The sequence below is a fragment of the Aegilops tauschii genome, chromosome 2, assembly GCF_002575655.3.
Source record: "Aegilops tauschii subsp. strangulata cultivar AL8/78 chromosome 2, Aet v6.0, whole genome shotgun sequence".
Classification (NCBI taxonomy): domain Eukaryota; kingdom Viridiplantae; phylum Streptophyta; class Magnoliopsida; order Poales; family Poaceae; genus Aegilops; species Aegilops tauschii.
In genome coordinates, this window is record NC_053036.3 from 14545531 (window position 1) to 14570027 (window position 24497).

The 24497-nt window shown below is 45.9% G+C and overlaps 2 protein-coding genes and 1 pseudogene across 2 annotated transcripts; 1 reads left to right on the forward strand and 2 right to left on the reverse strand.

Annotated features, from left to right (window-relative positions):
* Positions 1-331: 331 nt before the first annotated feature.
* LOC109751452 (protein PAIR1) lies at positions 332-5966 on the forward strand. The gene is made up of 10 exons (XM_045232469.2): positions 332-561; positions 1412-1565; positions 1801-1935; positions 2080-2132; positions 2224-2421; positions 2839-2898; positions 2982-3364; positions 4038-4203; positions 4561-4639; positions 5624-5966. Exons 2-7 carry the CDS (start codon positions 1445-1447, stop codon positions 3309-3311), a joined length of 897 nt encoding a protein of 298 aa, XP_045088404.1. The 5' UTR covers positions 332-561; positions 1412-1444; the 3' UTR covers positions 3312-3364; positions 4038-4203; positions 4561-4639; positions 5624-5966.
* Positions 5967-6281: 315 nt separating this feature from the next.
* LOC109751451 (7-deoxyloganetin glucosyltransferase) lies at positions 6282-8144 on the reverse strand. Its single transcript, XM_020310337.4, has 2 exons — positions 7555-8144; positions 6282-7474 (listed from the first exon to the last, which is right to left on the reverse strand). The coding sequence occupies exons 1-2, from the start codon at positions 8066-8068 to the stop codon at positions 6504-6506; spliced, it is 1485 nt and encodes a 494-aa protein (XP_020165926.1). The 5' UTR covers positions 8069-8144; the 3' UTR covers positions 6282-6503.
* Positions 8145-9493: 1349 nt separating this feature from the next.
* LOC109751455 (7-deoxyloganetin glucosyltransferase-like) lies at positions 9494-11662 on the reverse strand (annotated as a pseudogene).
* Between the last annotated feature and the right edge of the window lie 12835 nt (positions 11663-24497).

Below are 24497 nucleotides of genomic sequence, written 5' to 3' on the forward strand. Positions count from 1 at the left end.
TGCAAAAAAGACCCTTTTTGTGTTAAAAAAACAAAAACAAAGACCCTTATTATTACTACACTCTAAAAAAAAGGTGGGCTCTTATTACTGCTCACAGATCGGACGGCTATTCGTGGCTCCATCCAACAGTCGGCGGGACGAACCCCACACACACCTCTCTCCCTGTGGTTCAAATTTTAATTTTCCTTCTGGGTGCTCCGCTCCTCCTCGCCGGCCGGCCATCGCCGCCGCCTCGCCGGGGAAGGGAGGAGGAGCTGATGAAGCTCGGGATCTCTCTCCCCCCGCCCCGGTAAGACCATCTCCCCCTCCGTCCCCTCCCCCCTATATCCCCGTCCGCTGCCGCTGAAACGTGCGGGGGTTCGATTTCGGACCAGGAGCGTCGGCGGGAGGGCCAGCGCGCCCCCTGCTTCCTCCGCGTCGTCGGCGGCGGGGAATCCGCCCCAGGCGGCGCCGTCGCAGCAGCAGGCCTTCTCGCTCCCGCGCCCGAAGCTGCCGCGGCTCTCGGAGTCGGAGGCCTTCGTCGGCCAGGCCCTCCACCGGCCCACGCCCGCGCGCCACCAGGTCTCCTCCGCTCCCCCCCTCCTCCCCGCCGTTGCCACTGAACTCGTCCGTGGATCCGGTGTGCCTTTTTTTGTTCGTTCAGTTCAGTTCCTCAACGCCACTGAGACTGAATTGGTTCAGTGGGCAGCTCCAGCAGCGTTTCCGATGAATTGGCTATGGCGATGAGTGGGATCAACAGTTCGATTCCACAAACCGATCGATTGGTTGATTGGTTATCTGCTTGGAAGCTCGGAATAATCGTTCGTGCAACCTATCTATCTAGTATGTATATGCTGCTGCAGAATGCACCGAACCGAAACTGGTTCAGGATCCAAGAGATTACCTGCTTGTGCAATCCTCATTCTGCGAACGAACGACCAGTCGAGTGTTCTTCTGTGGCTGTGGTGGCATTGCGCCATCTTGGTCTTTTTTCCGTTTGTTGCACGTGTACTGAAGTACGTATGATGTTCAGTGTCTTACCAACTTTATCAGCATTCTGCCTTGCTTCTGCCGGAATGACACCATATATTATAGAAGCGGTCTGTTGTATGCAACTTCTGTTTGTCGTGAATGACTTCTGCTTTATCCATAGAAGCATGATGAATGGCTTCAGGTTGTGGTATTTCTGCTTGTTGCACATGGATGTACTGAAACTTGAGGTCTGGGTTCATGGTAGTTTATCTGTATTTGTGCCTTGCTTCTGCTGGACTGACCTCCTTATTTCAGATGCAGCTTCTGCTCGTTGTCTTGCTGCTAAACGTTTCACTAATAGCACCTGTGCTTCTACTCACAGCTTACTAGTTACGAAATATGTGTAGCTCTTGTGCCTTCCCCAATTGTGACCTCAATTTGTCATCTCGTTGGTGACCAGGGATTTGGCTTGCATGACGACTCGTCGAAGAGGATGCCTCCATTTCCTCCCAGTTCAGCTTCTCGTGCACACGAAGAACCCCAGCAGCAGCAACCGGTGATCGTACCCAGCAGCACTACCCTGCGCTGGAACCCCTCTCCTACAGACACTAGATGTAAGCTCTGAATCCCCAAGCAATGCATCCGATTGATTTAACGTCTCACACCAACTTCAGGAACATTTTTCTTGTTCACCTCTGTTTTATCTCATTGTCTGGGCATGCAAACTGGATTGGCGTGTGCTTTTATGCTAGAAAGAGCATCGGAAGCTGTTCTGTGTCTAGACCTCACCATCACTAAGCTGTGGGTATGTTTTGTTTGGTGTGCCTGATGATGGTAGTATTTCAACAGGTCGGGTTAACGAGGACGCTGAGCGCAGGTTTCAGCACCTGTCAGGTTCAGTACACAAGGTGGGGATGGTATTGGACTCGGTACAAACTGATGTTATTCAGTTAAACCGAACCATGAAGGACGCATCGCTAAAATGTAAGCCTTGCAAACCGGTACTGTTGATCATAATAGGAATTGCAGCAGCTTCTGATTTGCTCATAAACTTTGCACTTTGATTTCTCTTCTTCTTCGACAACTGATGCATCATATAAGTGAGTCGTATTTATCTGTTATGTGCAGCTGGTGTTGTGCAGCAAAAGTTTGATCTCCTAGAGGATACACTTCAGAAAATTGTAAGAGAAGTTGATGTCTCAGTTCTTTCTCCTACCATTTCATTGTTTGCAAAAACAACAAAGTTTGATATATTCAAACATGTTATCGCAGATTAAAGGACAAAATGATCTGAAAGTACTTGCTGAAAACAGCACGAAAAGCAACCTGGATCAGCTGAATGTAATCAACTCTCGCACCAGCAAATTGAATGAGATGTCTTTGGTCGTTTCAGTCTGCCCAAAACAAGTGCAAGCAGATTTAAGGGAGCTGCATGGTGACATCTTCAGGGTTCTTACAAAGGACATGGAGGTACTTCTTCTGCTGCTAATCTACCGCTAGCTTTGGTACATCTTTTTTCGGTTCATTTTGTCTTCAGGAATTATCCTGATGGTTGGCATGTGCACATAAGTAATTAATGTACCAGTATCCCAAGTTCTCTGTTGTCTCCATATGTGTGGGTTCAGTTCCATATAAACATATAAGTTTTCCTAAATCTCTTTATGTATCCAGATTCTTGAAATAACATCATTTTCTTGTATAATGATCATGTCACATAACATTCAGCATTGTCAGTAGGTGATAGCATTTACTTTCTCTTTGAGATGGCTCAAAAAGCTCACAGTCCTATCTATTAAGTGGCATGTCACTCTTTTTCATACTGAAGAAACCTACGCGGATAGGTTTGCACTACAACTGCCTGATCTTTGTGTCTCTTCATTCATGCAGGGGGTTGTTAGAGATATCAGGTCTCTGAGTACTAAGCCTGCTGTAATGCCAATGCTGCCAGTATGTTTACTCATTACTTGATGAGCTGAATCCATAAGTCTTTTCTTATCCTTGTCTCACTGTCTTTTCTGTCTTGGTTGAAGGACCATGTGGTAGCAAAAGGAAGTCCCCTGATGAACAAGATGTCTGTAGCAAACGAAAGGCCTACAATGAACCAGACACCAGTAGCAAAAGGAAGTCCCCTGATGAACAAGATGTCTGTAGCAAATGAAAGGCCTACAATGAACCAGACACCAGTAGCAAATGGACGGCCCCTGATGAACCAAACACCAGTGGCAAATGGAAGCCCCATGATCATCAACCAGGCTCGAGTAGGAAATGGAAGGTCCCAGCTGAAACAAACACCAGTTACAGATGCAATGCCCCAGAGGGATCTAACACCAGAGATAAATGGAAGGCCCCAGAAGGACTGAATACCATTAGCAGATGGATGTCCCCATATGGAACAAATAACACCAACAAAACCGTAATATTCTAGTCTCAGTTTCTCACATAATTCAGTTATTAGCTAAATATACAGAGATTTTATACAAAGATTCCTAGAAGTATCCTGCTCTGATAGGTATACAAAGCTATGTGGTGTGGCCACAGAGAAAGCTCCTTTTTTTGTGATAGTTTTCTCGCTGTTATTTCAGTTCTATCAGCAAGGTTTTCTTTACCTGAATCACATGATGCCAGATTTAACCTAGGTGTTTTTGCACATAGAAGGGGCATCAGAGAACAACATGTATGCCCTATAATTTAGAGAATTGAAATCACAGTTTTCATGAAAGGGTGTTAAGAAAAGGTTTCTTAATGTGCTGACTAAGACTAAATTTTGAAATCTTTGAACACAAGTAAGAAGATTGTTAAACTTTTTCAAAAATGTTCAAATAAACATTCATATTTGCATAATCCTGTGGTAAGATGCTTATTTTCATGAGAGAGCTGGTTTAAATTTAATACTGGCAATTCAAATCTTGAAATGGTACATGTTGTATTGCTCCAAAACACTCTCTCTTTCTTCAGGAAGATTATATTCATGACTTTTCAGTAGTACTTCAAATATGACTCTGCATATACATTATGTCTTCACTGTTTTGCTCATTACGTCCTTGTTAGATTTCTGGATTCTGACAAAGCTTGCCTATTAATGCCAGCCTTCCTGCATGTTCCACTTATACTACAAGGGCGCCAGTTCTGAAGCCAAAGGTAGAACAGGGTAAGATAAAAGCAGCTCACATGGTTGGTACAAGCTACAGGCTAGCACCTTCACAGAAAGAGGAGTTGAATGAAAAGGTCAATCCCCAAGAGCCAACTAAGAAGGTAACCTGTGATACCTTGATCTTTCCATCGTAATGAAATGGGTATAGGATACCTCGAGCAAACTAATGTTGTCGGCTAGTTTGGGTACGATTTTCATGCTTTCAACAGTTAAAGGAAACACCTGTTGCAATACTGCTTACAGTTCAGGGCCAATGTCCTTCTGGAAAAAGCATACCACTGCGTTCTGGTTCTGAAAAAAGCACACCACTGAAAAACGCATACCATTGAGTTACGATTCTGAAAAAGCATACCTATGAATTTACCGGAACATGCTTGAAGCTGCAGTAGACCGAAAACTTGCGCTTGCATTATATTCAGTGTGTGATCGTGGCTCTGTACTTGTGTTTGAAAATGCAGGAAGCAATTATAATAATCATCGATTCAGATAATGGCAGTAAAGGGTGCACTCCCCGGATGATTCTGAACATGGAACCAGGTAGAGCTCATTCCTTTTTGTGCATGCTTTTCTTATGTCGTTTCTAGTTTCCTGCTCAAATAGGAGAGGAAGACCCTGACTGGTAATCATTCATAACAGAGAGATAGTCATCGGCAATTACGATTTGCCACGTACTAGTTTCTATTGCGGCATGCATTTTTATTGCCAAAGAACCAAGAAATTCGCAGCAGAAAAAAGTTTCAAAGGAAAAGAAGCAAATCACACCCTCTGTTATGTATATATGCTACAGCTGACCTGAGGAAGGAAGTCGGCAGCGAGTCGGGGCCGCAGCTTGTGTGGGGGGCGAGGAAGAGGAGGACGAGAAGCGAGACACTGCCCATTGATGCCGCCACCTTGCTGCCAGGAGAAGGGGAGAAGAGGAGGCGGGGACCTGGACCAGAAGCACAGAAGGACGAGACTGTTCACACGGTTGAAGCCGCTCCAGCGAAGCGGGCTCACCGGTTCAACCCCAAGTACGACGCGACCCTGTGGATCACCTGCTGAGGCGGTCCGAGAAGCCATGTCGGCGCCGGGCACACTGGCAGAACAATGGTTGTTCAACTTTGGCAACAACATTGCACGTAGTATCGTTTCACCTATGACCCCCACAACTCAAACACATTACACATGTACATCATAGATGTTCAGGGAGGTAAAGTCCCTTTTTCTTTCAACCATTTCATCTGTTGTTTACGCGAGGTCCACATGAGCAACAGACTGAAGAATTGCAAATGAGGTACCATAACTAGCACTTGCAATATGGTAGGCAGTGATTTATTCTGTGTGCATTCTATACTTCCAAGTTAGTCCACTAGCACTGGCTGCATTGCCTCAGATTTCTTCCTCAGAACTTCCTATAGCGCCGACGATAGGTACCGCTCTCCCGCGCTCGGATGAACAGTCTGAAACAACATGTGCATTTGTTAGTTACTCTTCTGAAACTTCGTCATGTTAACATTTTTTTTTTGGATAATTTTCACACAGATGGGCATGTATGGCGTACCATGATGATCTTCCCTTCGTTTTCTGGCCTCTACGCGAGCTCAATCGCTTGCACTATGTTGGCTCCTGATGATAGCCCCACCAGCAAAAATTCGACAGGTTCAGCAACGGTCCAATGAAATCGATCCAGTTTCACATGGGCCAGGTTTAGCATCAGGAGTCTGTTCTTCATCTTAATTCTTCCCAAACATACATTTTCTTTTGGTAAGGGAGCGGTAAATTTATTTTTGCAACTTACCAGTAGACCCTCTTGCAGTGCCAACTTTACGGATAAAAATTTGGACCTATGTCGATAGATAAATATAGATATATGTGCTTTCGATTACGACCACCGATAATCAGACCAGCACGATATTGGTCCTGCTGCTGCTGCAGGGTGGAGAAGGAAGAGACGACGGCGCCTGTGGAGGAGGCTAGTCCGCTGCGGCTGGCTCCCATGAGAAGAGATTTGTGGGATGACCAGAATAGAATCTGCCCTTTTGGTGAGATCGTAGGATAAAATAAATCATTCATATTTAGACAAATCCGAAAAATTCTGCCCCTAGAATGCATTACACGTTTTCCTGAAAGAAGGTAGCCTTGCCTCTCCATCGACTCATACACGTAGCCATATTCTTTTCAAAGTATAAAGTCTCACAAACATAATTGAAAATACATTACATGTACACACGACCATATGATTCGGCGAAACATTGTTTCCCTAGCACAATGGCCAACTTCTCATACGGCCACAACCCAACCAAACAATGCTAGCCTCATGGCCAAGTGCACACGCCTTATTGGATCAACAGTCCATGCAGAAACTCAGATTCACACTTCCCAACCTGTCGGTTGGATCCGCATGCATCTCAAATTCCGAATTCTACCCAACAATCTTAGTGGTGGTCAGTACATCCTTGAACATACTCTCAAGGTTGGCCAACGACCTGCCACCAGGTTGTGTTGTCGCACGAACGGCTATCTCGCTCCACTCCGCCGCCTTCCGCCTCATTTCTCTCCCCACCCCTTCTCCTCCCATCACCTCCCGTATCCTTGCCTCAACCACCTCCTGGCGCACATCATCGCCAACTTCCATTCCAACGCCCCACTCCACACACGCGTAATGGGAGTTGGTTTGCTGGTCGGCGAAGAAGGGCCAGCACAATATTGGCACCCCTGCACTCAGCCCCTCCATTGTCGAGTTCCACCCGCAGTGCGTCAAGAAGGCGCCCACTGCCTCATGCTGCAGCACCGCCTCTTGTTCACACCAGCTCGCTAGGAGGCACCTACCCTTGGTCGCCTCCAGGAACTCCGGAGGTACCACAGCGGCATCACCCTTCACTAGGTCATTCCTCACAATCCACAAAAAGTCGTAGCCGCAGTTGGCCAGCCCCCAGGCGAACTCTACCAGCTCTTGGATGGACATGGTGGTTATGCTCCCGAAATTGACATACACGACGGACCGAGGCTCCCTGCCCCGGAGCCACTCAAGACAGGAGTGGTCTTCTCTCCAAAGGCTGGGGCGTATAGCGGCGAGCTGGGCGCTGCCATTGCCGCCGTCAGGAATCACCTGCTTGGCAAGGAAGTTAAGCGGGCCGATGGTGTAGACGGGGAGGGAGAGGATGGCGCACATGGCGTCGAGCGCCACCTGATCGAGCTCGTCAAAAGTGTTGAGGATGATGGCGGCCGCACGGCCCGACTGCTCGACCTCGTGCATCAGGAAGTTGAACATCACGTCGTCACGGTCCGTCGTGCGGACGAAGGAAGGGAAGTCTCGGAGGCGCATGTGCTTGCTCATCCCGTGTGCCGGTGTCACCGGCGTGTCCAAGTAGCCGTTCTTCACTTGCTCTTCGTCTGCTCAGATCAATCAGACCGGCCATCATCACACATATGCAATGCTACTTGCTAAGAATCCGCGCCAATGCAATGCATACCTTTGAGAGGGGCAATGCCCTCGTCTAGGAGGAACCGGAAGTTACGGTAGCCCATGAAACCGCAGGCGCTGGCAGTCCAGAACAGCGTGCAAGGCACACTGAGCTCTGCCGCAGCGTCCAAACAAAAGCTCATGACAGCATCTGCCATGACACACGTCACTTGAGGCACCCCAGCTGCGCTGTTGAGGTCGCGGAGTAGGTTCTTTAGGTGGGGGAGGAGGCAGGTGGTCATGATGGAATGGCAGAGGGATGGTATGTCCTGCGTGGCGTCGGCCTCGGACTGGGGCAGGCCGTCAGGAATGGTGGCGAAGTGGAAGTCCGGAAGGCCGGCCACGGCATCAGGACCGCGGGAACGGACGAGGCGGCGGTGGTTATACTCGGTGTTGACGAAGGTGACGTGGAAGCCCTTGCAGTGGAAGATCTTTGCCAACTTCATCATCGGCGTGATGTGCCCCTGAGCCGGGAACGGCACGAACACAGCGTGGGGCTTCTTGTTCGTGGTAGTAGCACCCATGTCGGCGTCGCCCGGAATGCTAGAAATGCAGCTCAAGATTTGAAACTGAGGGAAATGTGATCTTCTTTGCTTGTACGGGCAATCACACAGTGCATATATATAGTGACTGAGAGTGGCAATTGCTGCGCGTATAGAGTACAATATTGGTCTAAAAAAATGTCAAATAGGGCACGAACGCACGATGGATGGATGAGAATGTGTATGTATTGGATTAAGTGTAAGTGGTCATGTCGTTTGCCTTTACTAATAAAGTAGTAATGAATATTGTCGATTAAATGCTCCATCTAGAAGTTTTGTGCAACAGAACCAGATTCTTCAGCCATGCTCACAAAACGAAAGGTGACTGCTGAGTAGTATTTAAATTGTTTCAAGGTACCAACCTCAGGTGTGAAGAATAATCTATAATTAACTTTGTGTCTGAGGCTGTTATATAATTTATTGGATGTGTGTTTGGAGATAATTGCTATTTGTTTTTGTGAAGAAAAAAAAATCTAACTCTCCCCCCAATAAGTATTTTTGTTCATTCTTTTGTTTTTACTCACTGCTGTTACCAACATGGTGAGAGTGTCCTCTGTCTTCCATTCTTTTGTCCACCACGCTAAAATGCTGATATACAACCTAAGAAATGGCCCACACAAATAATATGATCTAACGCCATCATTAAGGGCACCCACAACATTACAGTAAAACATTCTCTAAGGAACGAAAGATAGATGTTATCGGTCAAGAAACTTTAGCATATGTTCTCTACAAAAATAGAAGGGAAACATACATGATCATGTGAAAAGAGATGGTGAGAGGGACCATGTTAAAATTGCTCCTAAACGTAGGATATATTTTCTATGGAATTTTATCCTTTAGTTCATCACTATAGTAATCAAATTGATTGGTAACTTTATGTATACTTCATCTTCTATTATGGCTGCTAATCCACCCTAGAATTCGCCACGTTAAAGTGGTGCACGAGGGTGATTTTTGTTCCAGTTCTACCCCTGCCCGTTGTCCGGGAGAATGGTAGTTTTTACAGGAAACACCACCGGCTTGTCCACAATACAAAGAAGGATTGAGCCAACTCTGAAATGATTTTACTTTTATTGTTATACAGTTATACTTGCAATCATCCAAACCATCAAACACACCACTAAGCACTTTATTTATTCATGTTATTCATAGCTATCTTCCATGCATCCACGTATCATATTTATTCCGAAGTATCATATCTTACAAAAATAATTAAGAATACATTAATGTAGACACAAAAATATGAGAATAAAACCAGATAGAAGTAGCAAGCTACAATGGAAGCTGATGACATGGCCGCAACCCAAACAAACAGGACAGATATAGCCTTATTGGACAACCAGTCCATGCAGAAACTAATCCGCATTTGACATTCTGTCAGTTGGATCTGCATGCATCTCAATTCTATCCAACATTTTCGACCGCACTCAATGGTACAACCTGGAGCATACTCTCAAGGTTGGCCAACGACCTGCCACCAGGTTGTGCGGTTGCATGAACAGCGATCTCACTCGACTCCACCGCCTTCCGCCTCATCTCCCTCCCTACCTCTCCAACTCCCATCACCTCTTGTATCCTCGCCTCGACCACCTCCCGGCGCACGTCGTCGCCGACCTCCATCCCGACAACCCACTCCAAGCACACGTAGCGTGAATTGGTTTGCTGCTCCGCGACGAAGGGCCAACACAGCATTGGCACCCCTGCACTGAGTTAGGAAGGCGCCGACCGCCTCATGATGTAGCACCGCCTCCTGGTCGCACGTGCTCGCCAGGAGGCACCTTCCCTTGGTCGCCTTTAGGAACTCGGGAGGCAGCACGGCGACATCGCCCTTTACGAGATCATTCCTCACGAACCACAGGAAGTCCTGGCCATAGTTGGCCAGCCCCCATGTGAACTCCACGAGCTCTTGGCTGGACATGGTGGTGATGCTACCAAAGTTGACGTACACCACGGACTGAGGCTCCCTGCCTTGGAGCCACTCGAGGCAGGACCGATCTTCTCTCCAGAGGTTAAGGCATATCACGGCGAGCGTGTCACTGCCATCGCTGCTCGGCGAGGAAGTTTAGCGGGCCGATAGTGAAGATAGGCAGGGGAAGCATGGCGCACATAGCGTCTAGTGCCGGTTGCTCTAGCTCGTCAAAGGTGTTAACAATAATGGCGGTCGCGCGGACCGACTGCTCTAGCTGGTGTATCATGAAGTTGAGCAGGACGTCGATGCGGTCCGTGGTGCGTATGAAGGACGGGAAGTCTTGGATGCGCATGTGCTTGCTCATCCCATGAGCATGTGTCACGGGCATGTCCATATATCTGTTCGTCACCTGCTCTTTATCTGCTCAAACCGAATATTACACATGCAATAATGGTTGTTACAGACTTAGTATGTTAGGTCAACTTCAAGAAATTTGCCATCCATGCCTACATACCTTTGAGAGGAGTAAGACCCTCATCTATGATAAACCGAAAGTTGTGGTAGCCCATGTATCCGCAGGCGCTGGCAGTCCAGAACAATGTACAGGGAACGCCGATCTCCGCCGCAGCATCAACGCTAAGGCTCATGAGGCCATCCGTCACGACGCACCTTACCAGTGGTGTCCCGGATTTATTGTTGAGGTCGTGAAGCAGGTCTTTTAGGTGGGGGAGGCAGGTGGTCATGGTGGAATAGCAAAGGGCGAAGAAATATTCCACTGAAGACTGGCTCCCACACGATGAAGACATTTAGAGACTACATTTTACAATGCCTGACTTTTCCACAAGTGCTCTTGAGCCTCCAATTAGTTATCCAATGCACACCAAAACCATTTTAGAGGCTCGAGTTATTGGGAGTCTACTAGAGTTGCTCTTAAACTAAGTTTAGACCAGCGAACAAATGATGTTCTACGCTTTAGGGCTTTAACATTGAGATATTTGTGAGGCTAGTTGTTCATTTCAATATTTTTTTTGAAGAAGCCAGCTTGGGGCCGGTGTTTCATTGATTTAGCAGGAGAGAGCGACAAAATGTTTCAGATCAAGTGATCAGATGAATGAAGGAACAAATTGCAGCTGATCACTGGGAGGGGCTTTGCTCCCAGGAGGGTGAGTTTTAGGGCGATATCTCACGTCATATCCCCGAAGGGCTGCTGTATGCATTTGGCGCCTGCCAATCTCCATTGCTCCAAATCTCGGCGGCAGTTCATTTCAATATTATAATAGTTTATAATAGTTTTACTGACATGGCTACGAATAGCAATTACATATGAATACTAGCTTAAAATATGCACATCTCTAGAGCACATGGTATGCAACATGGTGCATCGGTGAATGTCTGCACATGTGTGCATATTAACTTGTGTAAAAACTATGAACCACATGTTACCAACACTTGGTAACCTATTTGTTTGAAGAAAAAACACTGAAATGAGCAAGACATATCTCCCTGTAATTTCTCCCTTTCTTACAAAGTCAACACACACTTTACGCTTATAGTATCTCATTTTTTAAACAAAGAAGATACATAATCATACACAACAAAAATCTGTGAAGATATTTGGTAGTTGATGCACACAAACAATTAAGTTACATGTCTCTTCCACGAAATTTAAGGATACTCAGTAGAATAAATGTATAAAAATACTCCCTCTGTAAAATATAAGGGCGTTTAGATCACTATTTAGATCAAGTGATCTAAACGCCCTTATATTTCTTTATTGAGGGAGTACAGTATAACACATAGTATTGCACATAATGGTCCATCAAAGACCATGGTCATGTCTATATTATTTCTCTTAGATCTAAGGGGGTCAAACTAAAAATATGTGGAAATATTTATCAGCGGTACCTTAACATTACATATTACAAATTATGTTTCAATCTAGTGCAAGTATACTACAAATTGTAGCATGTAACTAAGGCTACACATTTTAATTTATCATCACTTTATGTGGCTATTTGTTTAGGTATAATATAAAATGTATAATCACAAGTAAATTACATAAATAAAAAAGTTTAATATAAACTAACCAATCAAGCAGAAAAGAGGTGGCGAGCCGTCTTGAGAGATTAAGCTCAAAAGGATGTGTCTGAGTTGTAAGTCACACCGACCTAGAGGTTGTGAAAGAGTTTCTGTTTTGGGAAGCCGCACTAACCCTATAATGTGTGAGCTTCGAAATAAGATATCTACGCTGCGAGAGGACATGACAGGATTGAATCAGAAGTAGTTCAGAGACATCTAACTGTCCATCACACGCGAGCGGGAGCGCGGGCTGGAATCGACTTTGAACTGGTGGTCCTGGCGACGACTTGGGGATTAGAGGAATAGAGGAGGAAACAGGGGATTGGGGATTTATTGAGCATGGGGTAATTAGATAAAACGGCAGGGGGTATTTGCAAAAGTGCAGTGACGACCTGCTCAGCCAACATGGTGTCATTTGTCGCATTATGATTGGTTTTGGACCAAATTGTCGCATAGGGTGCAAGTTTTAGGATGACCAGGCGAGGTTTTTCAAGTTTTGAACTAAAACATCACATTCACTGCAAGTTCTCGGACTTTTGATGCTATTACCTCTTTTAAAATAATGGTTAAATGACTTCGACCAGCTGGAAAGGCATTCGGGCGACCTAAACTGCTCTTTAGGGCAAATCCGAGAACATGAACAAATTAAGGTGAAATGAGTGATGGGTTCGAGTTAAGGGCACAAATGTTATTTAGTTCCTAATGGGTGATAATGCACGTGCATAGTTACTAGCCACAACAAAAACAATTGACTTTACATACGTATGTCCTGATCCTGGCTCACGTACTACAGGGTGCATCTCTGCACATTGTTTTGCGCTCGCAGTCACACTAGACACACCTAGATGATCGACTGTTACCATTTTACATCCCAACAAACCGTCATCATTTGTCTAATACAGACCATCCTATTTAAAGAAATGTCTTCCAATATTTCAAAATAAGTTCACCATTATTTTGATTTGTGATTTTTTAATAATATATTTATTGTATTCATCGCTTATTGTAAAAATGATACTCGTATAATAACATATTCATCACGTATAGTAAACATGTTCATCGTACATTTAAAAAAATATTCATTGTGTATTTAAAAAAGTTCATGCATGAAAACAACACATATAAACTAAAAAAAAGATGAAAAAAATGTACAATAGAGGAACAAAAAAAACTCCTTTTTTATCTTTGCTTTGATGAACAGAGACAAAAAAAAGGATGATGGCGTTTGGGTAGCGAATTTTTTGGCATCTCACTGTTTTTTTTAATCGTGCGCCCTTGTAGTATGTCTGAGCCAGTACGCAAATACAGTAGCACGGTGGCTAAAACACAAAGCGCGCAGCACGCTGGTACCAGCCCGAGGTATTCGCATGACAGGTGGGCCCTTCCTTCGGCGGGTCCCACTCCAAGCCTCGCCGCGTTGCAGTGTCGGCTGCTCCTTTCCCGCTTCGCCCCCAGCACCTGCTCCTGCCGGCGCTGGCCTAGGCCTGGTCTGCATGAACCAGCATGATGGGACCCACACGCCAGCGAGTCAGGGCATCGGAACGTGGCTCCCGGTGCACCCTGGACCGGCACCACCCACAACGTGACCGAGGAGGCGCTCAAGCTGGGATTCGGTGCATGCTCTGCTCTGCAGCGCAGGCCGGCCGCCAACGTCTCTACGCGATCCGATCACAACGAACCGTGGATACGTTATTTAATTCTTTTTGCAATGAAATGTACCCAGTTTTATGTAGCATTCTTTTGAGATGTTTTTATGCAATTTTCTACCGCGGCTAAAGTTTGATGGAGCAACACTATACTCATTCCTTTGTACTCACTCCTTTCTTAAAATATATTCCCTCCGTCCCATAATACTAGTGTCAAAAACACTCTTACATTATGGGACAGAGGATAAGTCTTTGTAAAGATTTCACTATGGACTATATACGGAGTAAAATGAATGACTCTATACTCTAAAATGCATCTATATACATTCGCATGTGGTTCATAGTAGAATCTCCAGAAAGACTTATATTTAGGAACGGAGGGGGTATATAAGTATTTTTAGATATTTCAATATGAACTACATATGGATGTCTATAGACATAGTTTAGAGTATAGATTAACTCATTTTGCTCCGTATGTAGTTCATATTGAAACCTCTAAAGAGACTTATATTTATGAACGAAGGGGTATTTCTATGAACATTTTGGTACAAAAACATCAAACCACATAATCTACGGCCTTCTGCCATTTTGGTTGTTATTATAACACGTACGTGAGATATCAGGTCTCATGGCCCATACCAATAATATTACACTCCTTGCATTTCAAAAGAAAAGGTTCAAAAACTTTAAACCACTGATTCAACAGTTTTTCGCCCTTTTTGGTTGTTATAGAACATGTACGTGAGATGTCTGTCGGCATGCTACACTTGCTGTCAAAAAAAAGGACACAGTTGATCATTCTAGCTCGGTGCGTTTATGCGAGGCAAGTATGGAGTGGCTGCTTTGAGTTCCTACAAGTCAACACTCAAATTCCAAACCTCGAGGACACTTTCATGGAGTGGTGGGACAAGACACGACAATCCTTCCAAGGCAAGGTCAAAAGAGGGTTCGACTACTTCGTCATCGCAACCGCGTGGCACTTATGGAAGCAAAGGAATGCAAGTGTTCAATCAGAATGATCAAGTTCAATCGGCCACAAGCCTAGTGCAACAAAATCCATGAGGAGATCAAACTTTGGAAGAAGGCGGGAGTAGGAGTCGAGGGACTAGATAGATTTGTGAGAGAGTAGTTTTTTGTATTTCTCTTGGAGCCGGAGCTCCCGCGTAGGCACTCTCGTCTTGTACAGACTCTTGTAAACATTACTTCTCTCTTCTATAAAAATACGATACGCCATTGGCGTACTCTCGAAAAAATAAAAGATGTCTGTCGGGTTTGTGGCCCATTCCAATTCCAATAATGTTAATGACAATGCACGTGCATGGTTCTAGTATTTTTTCATGGTAATACGTGTCTCATTTATATCATAAAGATCAAAGTACAAATCACATAAGGACCGACATGACAAAACTGAAAAAATAGCAAAACATCTTTGAGCTTGACACCAACGTCCGCCACCTGCCTCCGGCACCACCAAAGTAGCCACCGAATAGAAGAACGAATCACCTCCTCACCCGAGCTCGACGCGGCTCCATCGCTGATATGCAGCTTTGCGGACCTCCAAGTTGGCTCACCAAAAGTAAACTCTTGCTGTTGAACGAATCAGACCGGAGCAACACCCCGGACACGGCATCGGACTCCAGATCTGGCACCCCACCACGACTAAGATGTCGAAGGAGGAAACCATATCTGCCATCCACGAACCACGAACCACGAACCCAGCACACATTCCGTCTTCCAGATGTAGTCGATGCAGAAGACAATCTGCACCCCTCCTGGACTACCTCCCAAGCTCCGCGCCGACGCTGGAGAAAACGTTGTCGCCACGGCGGAATCGGAGGACACAGATCCACCACGAGGATGCCACCGCCGTCACGTCATCCTTGCTTGAACAGAGTGGTTTCCAAATCCATCCCCAACAATATGACCGATGGCCTCGTTAGGGAAGGATCCGAAGAATCTTTATTCATCGCCATCATCGTCGTCGCCGAAATCTTCGGCGGCGACGACGAACAACCTAAGAACCTAGACTACGAGTGTAACACCTCAATAATCATGCTACAGTGATCCCTTAATGATGATGCCATGTCATTATGTTTTACTAAGCCAACTTGCCACTTGATAAAAATCAAAATCAAATTTAAATTGCAAGTCAAATATTATTTCTTGAAACATAAAAACAAAAGTGTTCATAATATTGCAAATAATCACTGAGTAATTGTCATGTAGGAACCAACATGATTTGAAATACTTAAATGCCCTTAACCTATTTAAAACAGAGCCAACATCTTTTAATTAGTCCAAATAAATATAAACCGAAATATATAAGTTTACAAATGATCTGAAACTTTGTGAGCATCATCATACCCCTGCATTACATTTAAGTGCTAGGTTTCATAATTTACCAAAATCGTTTGGTACCTCAACTAAATAGAAGACATTGACAGAAAAAGAAAAGCAGAAATATAAAAGAAAAAGAAATAAAAGAGTCTCACTACTGTGCACTTAAGGCCCAAAAGACCAGTAGCTGGGCCAGCTGATACGTCTCCAACGTATCTATAATTTTTGATTGTTCCATGCTATTATATTATCTGTTTTGGATGTTTAATGGGCTTTATTATACACTTTTATATTATTTTTGGGACTAACCTATTAACCGAAGGCCCAGTGCAAATTGCTGTTTTCTTGTCTATTTCAGTGTTTCGCAGAAAAGGAATATCAAACGGAGTCCAAACGGAATGAAACCTTCGGGAGAGTTATTTTTGGAACAAACGCAATCCAGGAGACTTGGAGTGGACGTCAAGGAAGCAACGAGGAAGCCACGAGGCAGGGAGGCGCGCCCCCACCCTCGTGGGCCCCTCGTGGCTCCCCTGACCGACTTCTTTCGCCTATATATACCCATATACCCCGAAAACATCCGAGAGCACCATGAAACCCTATTTCCACCGCCGCAACCTTCTGTACCTGTGAGATCCCATCTTGGGGCCTTTTTCGGCGCTCCGCCGGAGGGGGAATCGATCACGGAGGGCTTCTACATCAACACCATAGCCTCTCCGATGATGTGTGAGTAGTTTACCACAGACCTTCGGGTTCATAGTTATTAGCTAGATGGCTTCTTCTCTCTCTTTGGATCTCAATACAAAGTTCTCCTCGATCTTCTTGGAGATCTATTCAATGTAATTCTTTTTGCGGTGTGTTTGTCGAGATCCGATGAATTGTGGGTTTATGATCAAGATTACCTATGAACAATATTCGATTCTTCTCTGAATTCTTATATGTATGATTTGTTATCTTTGCAAGTCTCTTCGAATTATCAGTTTGGTTTGGCCTACTAGATTGATCTTTCTTGCAATGGGAGAAGTGCTTAGCTTTGGGTTCAATCTTGCGGTGTCATTTCTCAGTGAGAGCAGGGGAAGCAAGGCACGTATTGTATTGTTGCCATCGAGGATAAAAAGATGGGGTTTATATCATATTGCTTGAGTTTATCCCTCTACATCATGCCATCTTGCCTAATGCGTTACTCTGTTCTTATGAACTTAATACTCTAGATGCATACTGGATAGCGGTCGATGTGTGGAGTAATAGTAGTAGATGCAGAATCGTTTCGATCTACTTGTCGCGGACGTGATGCCTATATACGTGATCATGCCTAGATATTCTCATAATTATGCACTTTTCTATCAATTGCTCGACAGTAATTCGTTCACCCACCGTAGATTATGCTATCTTGAGAGAAGCCACTGGTGAAACCTATGGCCCCCGGGTCTATCTTCCATCATATAAGTTTCTGATCTATTTTATTTTGCAATCGTTACTTTCCATTCTAATCATAAAAATACAAAAAAAAAATTCTTTTTATCTCTTTCAGATCTCACTTTTGCAAGTGGCCGTGAAGGGATTGACAACCCCTTTATCGCGTTGGTTGCAAGGTTCTTATTTGTTTGTGTAGGTACGAGGCGATTTGCGTGTATCCTCCTACTGGATTGATACCTTGGTTTCAAAAACTGAGGGAAATACTTACACTACTTTGCTGCATCACCCTTTCCTCTTCAAGGGAAAACCAACGCATGCTCAAGAGGTAGCACCAGCCCACCCCCAGCTTTTTTAACCTAGCGCTATAGTAAGCAGGGGAGGCGTAGCAGCCATCCAGGCCACCATGGCCGAGGCTACCGATGTGTCGGCCATCCCTGACCTCCCAGCACCCTTAAAATGCCGCCCTCGACCCTTCTCGACCGAAACCCTAGCCTCACCCTTCTCCCGCGCCGCTAACCTCCGTGTTCGCACCCCGCTGTCGCCATAGCCACGGCCATCGTTGTCCCCACGCCTTGTCAGCACTCCTAGGAGCCTTCCCGCGATCGTCACGCCGATCCTGCCCTCCGGTGAGAGCCGCGGAGCCCTCCTTTGCCGGATCGCCTCGCCCCACATCGCCGGAATCCTCCACGGTCGCCGCCACATCCCGCTGCTCTGACAGCACCCCGGTTGCCCCGCGCTCGCCGGCAAGTTTCCGGTGAGCTCCTCCGCTGATCCCACCTTTCCTCCCTCTTTCTGACGGTGTATGTCACTGCCCTGTGCCGCCCAAGTTCCGGTCGATGGCCGCGGCCACCGCCACCGCGCCCACCTTCGCGCTCGCGCGACCCCCTGGGCGCGCGCCCGCCCCCTGCGAGCCTTGCGCTCCCCCAGCTCGTGCGCATGCGCCCAGGCGTGCAGCTTCGTTGCTGTCGCGTCGTTCCTGTTGCTCCTAGCCGCCACCGCTGCTCCTTGTGCTACCTGACGCTACTACTGCCGCCGCCCGCGCCCAGTCGCGTCACCTCCCCCGCTCACTACTGCCTGGCGCAGCTCCTGCCAGCCGCCTCGCGGCGCCCTGGCCTCTGCCTGTGGCTGTGTGCGTGCGTGTTGTGTGGTCGCTGGCCGCTGCCAGTGGGACCCGACCCCAACTTAATTTGGGTGCCTAACCCTTTGTAGTGCTAACCCTCCTCCTATTAGTCGCTGCCAGTGGGCCCCTCATCTAATTAACCTAAATTAGAATAAATAAAATGTTCTGTTAAGTAGGTGCCTATGACTCATGGGACCCGCATGCACAGTTCCAATGGATAGAGCCGAGCAATCAGGTGCTGACTCAGCACTTCGGCCCCACCTGTCATACACACTGTGTGATATCCCCTGGGTGCACATAGCAATCTACTCCCTCCGCCCCATAATGCAAGACGTTTTTTGACTCTAGTGTCAAAAAATATCTTACATTATGGGACGGAGGGAGTACTTAGTAATTTCAAATTAAAATAAATCCAGTAAATTTCATGCTATTATAGTATCTGTTAGCGAGTTAGTGTACCTGAGGGCTTGTACAAAAAGGGCCATTTGTCCCGGTTGGGGAACAGGGACTAAAGGGTCGGTACTAAAGCCCAATACCTTTAGTCTCGGTTCTTACACCAACCGAGACAGATGGGCCTCCACGTGGCCGCTGCGGCGAGCCTAGGCAGGGGGGCCTTTTGTCCCGGTTGGTAGCACCAACCGGGACTAATAAGCGTCCACGCGTCAGCATTTTAGGGGCTGGGGTTTTTGTGTTTTTGTTTTTTTGAAGGGGGGGGGGGGTTGGGGGTTTTGTAGGGTTAATTTAGTGTTTCATATATTGTGTTAGCTAGCTAATAGAGAGAAGTGTCCTCTCTTATCTCCGTGCTTGGTCGACGCTACGTACTATACGCATAGAGAGGACTCGATCGACACGCTAGCTAGTAAGCAAATGAAGGGAACCATTAAGTACAGAAGATCGTCATGAACATATATATACAGAGAGAAGTGATCGACCTCTCCTTCTCCGAGAGATTGGTCGAACAACAAGTTTTCATGGCCAAGATACAATATTAAGATCTCTTACAATATAATCCCCTAAGTATATATGAACTCAGCTTCCACATGGTATTCTCCGGCTTTACTGATGACGTGGTCAAGAAAGAATCCTGCCAATTCCTCTTGAATTGCTTTCATGCGATCTTGTGGTAGAAGTTCATTCCGCATCTACCACGTCTAATTTGAAGAAGGGTGTTAATACATATATATGAATGAAACTCAACAGAAATGATGGTGTAATAAAAAGAAATTGTGAATATTATTGCTTACGCACATCATATTGTCTTTTAGAGTAGCCCCGCTTATTTTTGGCCGTCGTGTTGTAGATGAACTCACAGACGTAGTATCCATAGTAATCATTCCCTTGTTCCTGCCACAAGCACTTTACGAGAAATACAGGTCAATCAAACTGATAATGAAGCATTATAAATGGCACTGATGAAAGTAGCTAGAATCAACGGGAGGTGCGCGGAACTAGCTAGCTAGTAGTACTTACTTTCGGGTATGTAAATTGCAGCTCCCCCGGCAGTCCTGGAGCTTGTGCGGTGAATACTTTCCAAACCTTGCGAGACAAAGAAAACAATTACTTGATATCAGGAAATGAACAAAAAGTTGCCGATATGGTGCGATAATGATCGATTGAACTTACTTCTTGAGAATTTTAGTCATGTCCGCATAGGTCTTGGGATCTTTTCGTCTCGAGTCTAAGACGGTTACTTGTCCCTGCTCAAGCTTAATCTCCAGGAGAATATAATGGAAGCTGCGCACGCATGCATAACTCATCAATTACATTACTATATATAACCTCGAGTAATAAGGGAAACCAAATATGCACAAGACAGTAACACTCACTCGAAGTTGTAAGGAAAGAGTATTTTATCTTTGTTTTGATTTATTACCAACGATTTGAGCAAGTTGGCCTCGGTTTCTCTGGCTTGAAATTTAACCAAAAATTCATCTATGAGATTTGTGTTAATGAACCCAATATCATAGATTTCTGCTTTTCTGCATTTGACGATCTTCAATCTGCATAATATAGTGAGGATAATTATAAATACATGCATTGAAAGAGCTGAGCTATATATAGAGACTTAATGACAGAAGTGGTACTTACAGACAGTAGCAAGTGACCGTTAATTTATCGAGGGCCTTTTGATTGAAAAACTGGAAGAACTCCTCAAATGGAATAGACAACAGATCAATTCCAACGAGGTCGTGCTCCTCTTTAACTCTCAGCGTCAAAGTATTCGTTCCCCCAGACTCTCTGCAGGTTTTCATGTACCGATCATGGAATCTTCCCATCATCGTTGTTTGAGTTTTTTCATCGTTGACGAGAGGCTTCCCGTAATGGTATTTGTGTTCGTCCACCTCCAAGAAATCATAATGTACATCGTCGGGCAGCTAATCTCCAAGATTGCTATTGGGCAAAATCTCCGGGTGATTAGCGACGATATCGCTAGACACCTTGAGCGGGGGGCACGATTGGTTCGCTTGTTCGTCGAGCTGGGCAATTTTTTTCCGAACTCATCGTATGCTAACCTTCGATCACTGATAGTACTTACCGACCGCTCCGCTTCGATATATACCTTTTCAATAATGCGCTCATAGTTGTTTTTTGGCGGAGACTTTGGTCGTTTCTTCAGGGAATCGATAGTGCGCTTTGCTTTCACCGGATCTATCTTCTCCTCCGGAGGTGCATGTTTCTTTGCTTTCACCCCTTCAAAGAAGTCCCTCACTTCGGCTTCCATGATCCTTGCGTTTTCCTCCACGCTCCTCTCGTATGGTAACTTCTCTAGAGGCTTGAGAGATGGACCGAATCTGTATTGCCTCCCGCCTCTGGCTGTACTGCTAGACGCCAGAGCAGACGGAGCGGCTGCGGCTGCCTTCTTTCCTTGCTTACGAGGTGGAGAGAAAGACTAAAACACGCCGGAGCAGTCGGAGCGGCGGCGGGTCTCTTCCACCCTTGCTGACGAGGCGGAGAAGGAGGAGGCTGGCTGCTCGGGCGCGCCGGCGCAGGCGGAGAAGGAGGCGGAGTGCTGCCACGAGCCGGAGAAGGAGGCTGAGTGCCCTGATCACTCACCGGAGGAGGAGGCGGAGTGCCCTGACTCGCCGGAGGAGGAGGAGGAGGCACAGCCGTCCAGTTCGGAAGGTTGATGAGCTCCTTCCGCCATAGGCATGGAGTCTTCAGAGCTGAACCTAGCCGAGTCTCCCCTTCAACGGTAGGGTGGTCAAGCTCGAGGTCCTCAAATCCCTCCGTTATTTCGTCCACCGTCACCCTAGCATATCCTTCTGGAATTGGACGGCAGCGAAAAGTGTTGGGTAACGTAGTAATTTCAAAAAAATTCCTACGCACACGCAAGATCATGTTGATGCATAGCAACGAGAGGGGAGAGTGTTGTCTACGTACCCTCGTAGACCGTAAGCGGAAGCATTATATCAACGCGGTTGATGTAGTCGTACGTCTTCACGATCCGACCGATCCAAGTACCGAAAGCACGACACCTCCGAGTTCTGCGCATGTTCGGCTCGGTGACGTCCTCGCCTTCTCGATCCAGCAAGAGGGGCGAAGTAGTAGATGAGTTCCGGCAGCACGACGGCGTGGTGACGGTGTTGGTGAAGAACAATCTTCGCAGGGCTTCGCCTAAGCACTACGAAAACTATGACGGTGGATAAACTAGAGGAGACGGGGATGCCGGCACACGGCTTGGTGTTTCTTGATCTATCTTGGGTGCTAGCCCTACCCCTCTATTTATATGTTGAGCCTTGGGGTCGAAACTTGGAGTAAAAGCCTCCACAAAGTCGGTTTCACCCGAAAGGCAAGAGTCCTTCTCGGACTCCAGGGCCAGACGCCAGGGTTCCCGGCGCCTGGACCCAGACGCCAGGGACCCTGGCGTCTGGCCCCTGGACTCCGCAAAACCTCATTTTGCGCTTTCCAAAAACCTCATGGGCTTTCCCCTTTGGCCCAGATAAAGTGTTCTCCTGCCCAAACATTTCGGGAAACATCCGGAACCCCTTCCGATGGATTCCGGAACCTTTCCGGAGATCAAACACTACTATCCACATATCAATCTTTACTTCTGGACCATTCCGGAGTTCCTCGTCATATCCGTGATCTCATCCAAAACTCCGAACAACATTCGGTCACCAACACACATAACTCATAGTACTATATCTCAATGAACGTTAAGCGTGTGGACCCTACGGGTTCGAGAACTATGTAGACATGACCGAGACACCTCTCTGGTCAATAACCAATAGCGGGACCTGGATGCCCATATTGGCTCCTACATATTCTACGAAGATCTTTATCGGTCAGACCGCATAACAACATACGTTGTTCCCTTTGTCATCGGTATGTTACTTGCCCGAGATTCGATCGTCGGTATCTCAATACCTGGTTCAATCTCGTTACCGGCAAGTCTCTTTACTCGTTCTGTAATACATCATCCCGCAACTAACTCATTAGTTGCAATGCTTGCAAGGCTTATAGTGATGTGCATTACCGAGTGGGCCCAGAGATACCTCTCCGACAATCGGAGTGACAAATCCTAATCTCGAAATACGCCAACCCAACAAGTACCTTCGAAGACACCTGTAGAGCACCTTTATAATCACCCAGTTACGTTGTGACGTTTGGTAGCACACAAATGTTCCTCAGGTAAACGGGAGTTGCATAATCTCATAGTCATAGGAACATGTATAAGTCATGAAGAAAGCAATAGCAACATACTAAACGATCGAGTGCTAAGCTAACGGAATGGGTCAAGTCAATCACATCATTCTCCTAATGATATGATCCCGTTAATCAAATGACAACTCATGTCAATGGCTAGGAAACATAACCATCTTTGATTAACGAGCTAGTCAAGTAGAGGCATACTAGTGACACTCTGTTTGTCTATGTATTCACACAAGTATTATGTTTCCGGTTAATACAATTCTAGCATGAATAATAAACATTTATCATGATATAAGGAAATAAATAATAACTTTATTATTGCCTTTGGGGCATATTTCCTTCAGTCTCCCACTTGCACTAGAGTCAATAATCTAGATTACACAGTAATGATTCTAACACCCATGGAGCCTTGGTGCTGATCATGTTTTGCTCGTGGAAGAGGCTTAGTTAACGGGTCTGCAACATTCAGATCCGTATGTATCTTGCAAATTTCTATGTCTCCCACCTGGACTAGATCCCGGATGGAGTTGAAGCGTCTCTTGATGTGCTTGGTTCTCTTGTGAAATCTGGATTCCTTCGCCAAGGCAATTGCACCAGTATTGCCACAAAAGATTTTCATTGGACCCGATGCACTAGGTATGACACCTAGATCGGATATGAACTCCTTCATCCAAACTCCTTCATTTGCTGCTTCCGAAGCAGCTATGTACTCCGCTTCACACGTAGATCCCGCCACGACGCTTTGTTTAGAACTGCACCAACTGACAGCTCCACCGTTCAATGTAAACATGTATCCGGTTTGCGATTTAGAATCGTCCGGATCAGTGTCAAAGCTTGCATCAATGTAACCATTTACGACTAGCTCTTTGTCACCTCCATAAACGAGAAACATATCCTTAGTCCTTTTCAGGTATTTCAGGATGTTCTTGACCGCTGTCCAGTGATCCACTCCTGGATTACTTTGGTACCTCCCTGCTAAACTTATAGCAAGGCACACATCAGGTCTAGTACACAACATTGCATACATGATAGAGCCTATGGCTGAAGCATAGGGAACATCTTTCATCTTCTCTCTATCTTCTGCAGTGGTCGGGCATTGAGTCTTACTCAACTTCACACCTTGTAACACAGGTAAGAGCCCTTTCTTTGCTTGATCCATTTTGAACTTCTTCAAAACTTTGTCAAGGTATGTGCTTTGTGAAAATCCAATTAAGCGTCTTGATCTATCTCTATAGATCTTGATGCCCAATA

What these genes read in the sequence shown, in the direction of transcription:
- LOC109751452 (XM_045232469.2), top strand. Translation starts at nt 1,445, where the DNA reads ATGCCTCCATTTCCTCCCAGTTCAGCTTCTCGTGCACACGAAGAACCC. An exon ending in AGGATACACTTCAGAAAATT is followed by an intron (nt 2,133 to 2,223) that starts GTAAGAGAAGTT and finishes ATGTTATCGCAG; the next exon opens with ATTAAAGGACAAAATGATCT. An exon ending in CTGTAATGCCAATGCTGCCA is followed by an intron (nt 2,899 to 2,981) that starts GTATGTTTACTC and finishes TCTTGGTTGAAG; the next exon opens with GACCATGTGGTAGCAAAAGG.
- LOC109751451 (XM_020310337.4), bottom strand. Translation starts at nt 8,068, where the DNA reads ATGGGTGCTACTACCACGAACAAGAAGCCCCACGCTGTGTTCGTGCCG. An exon ending in GGGCATTGCCCCTCTCAAAG is followed by an intron (nt 7,475 to 7,554) that starts GTATGCATTGCA and finishes TGATCTGAGCAG; the next exon opens with ACGAAGAGCAAGTGAAGAAC.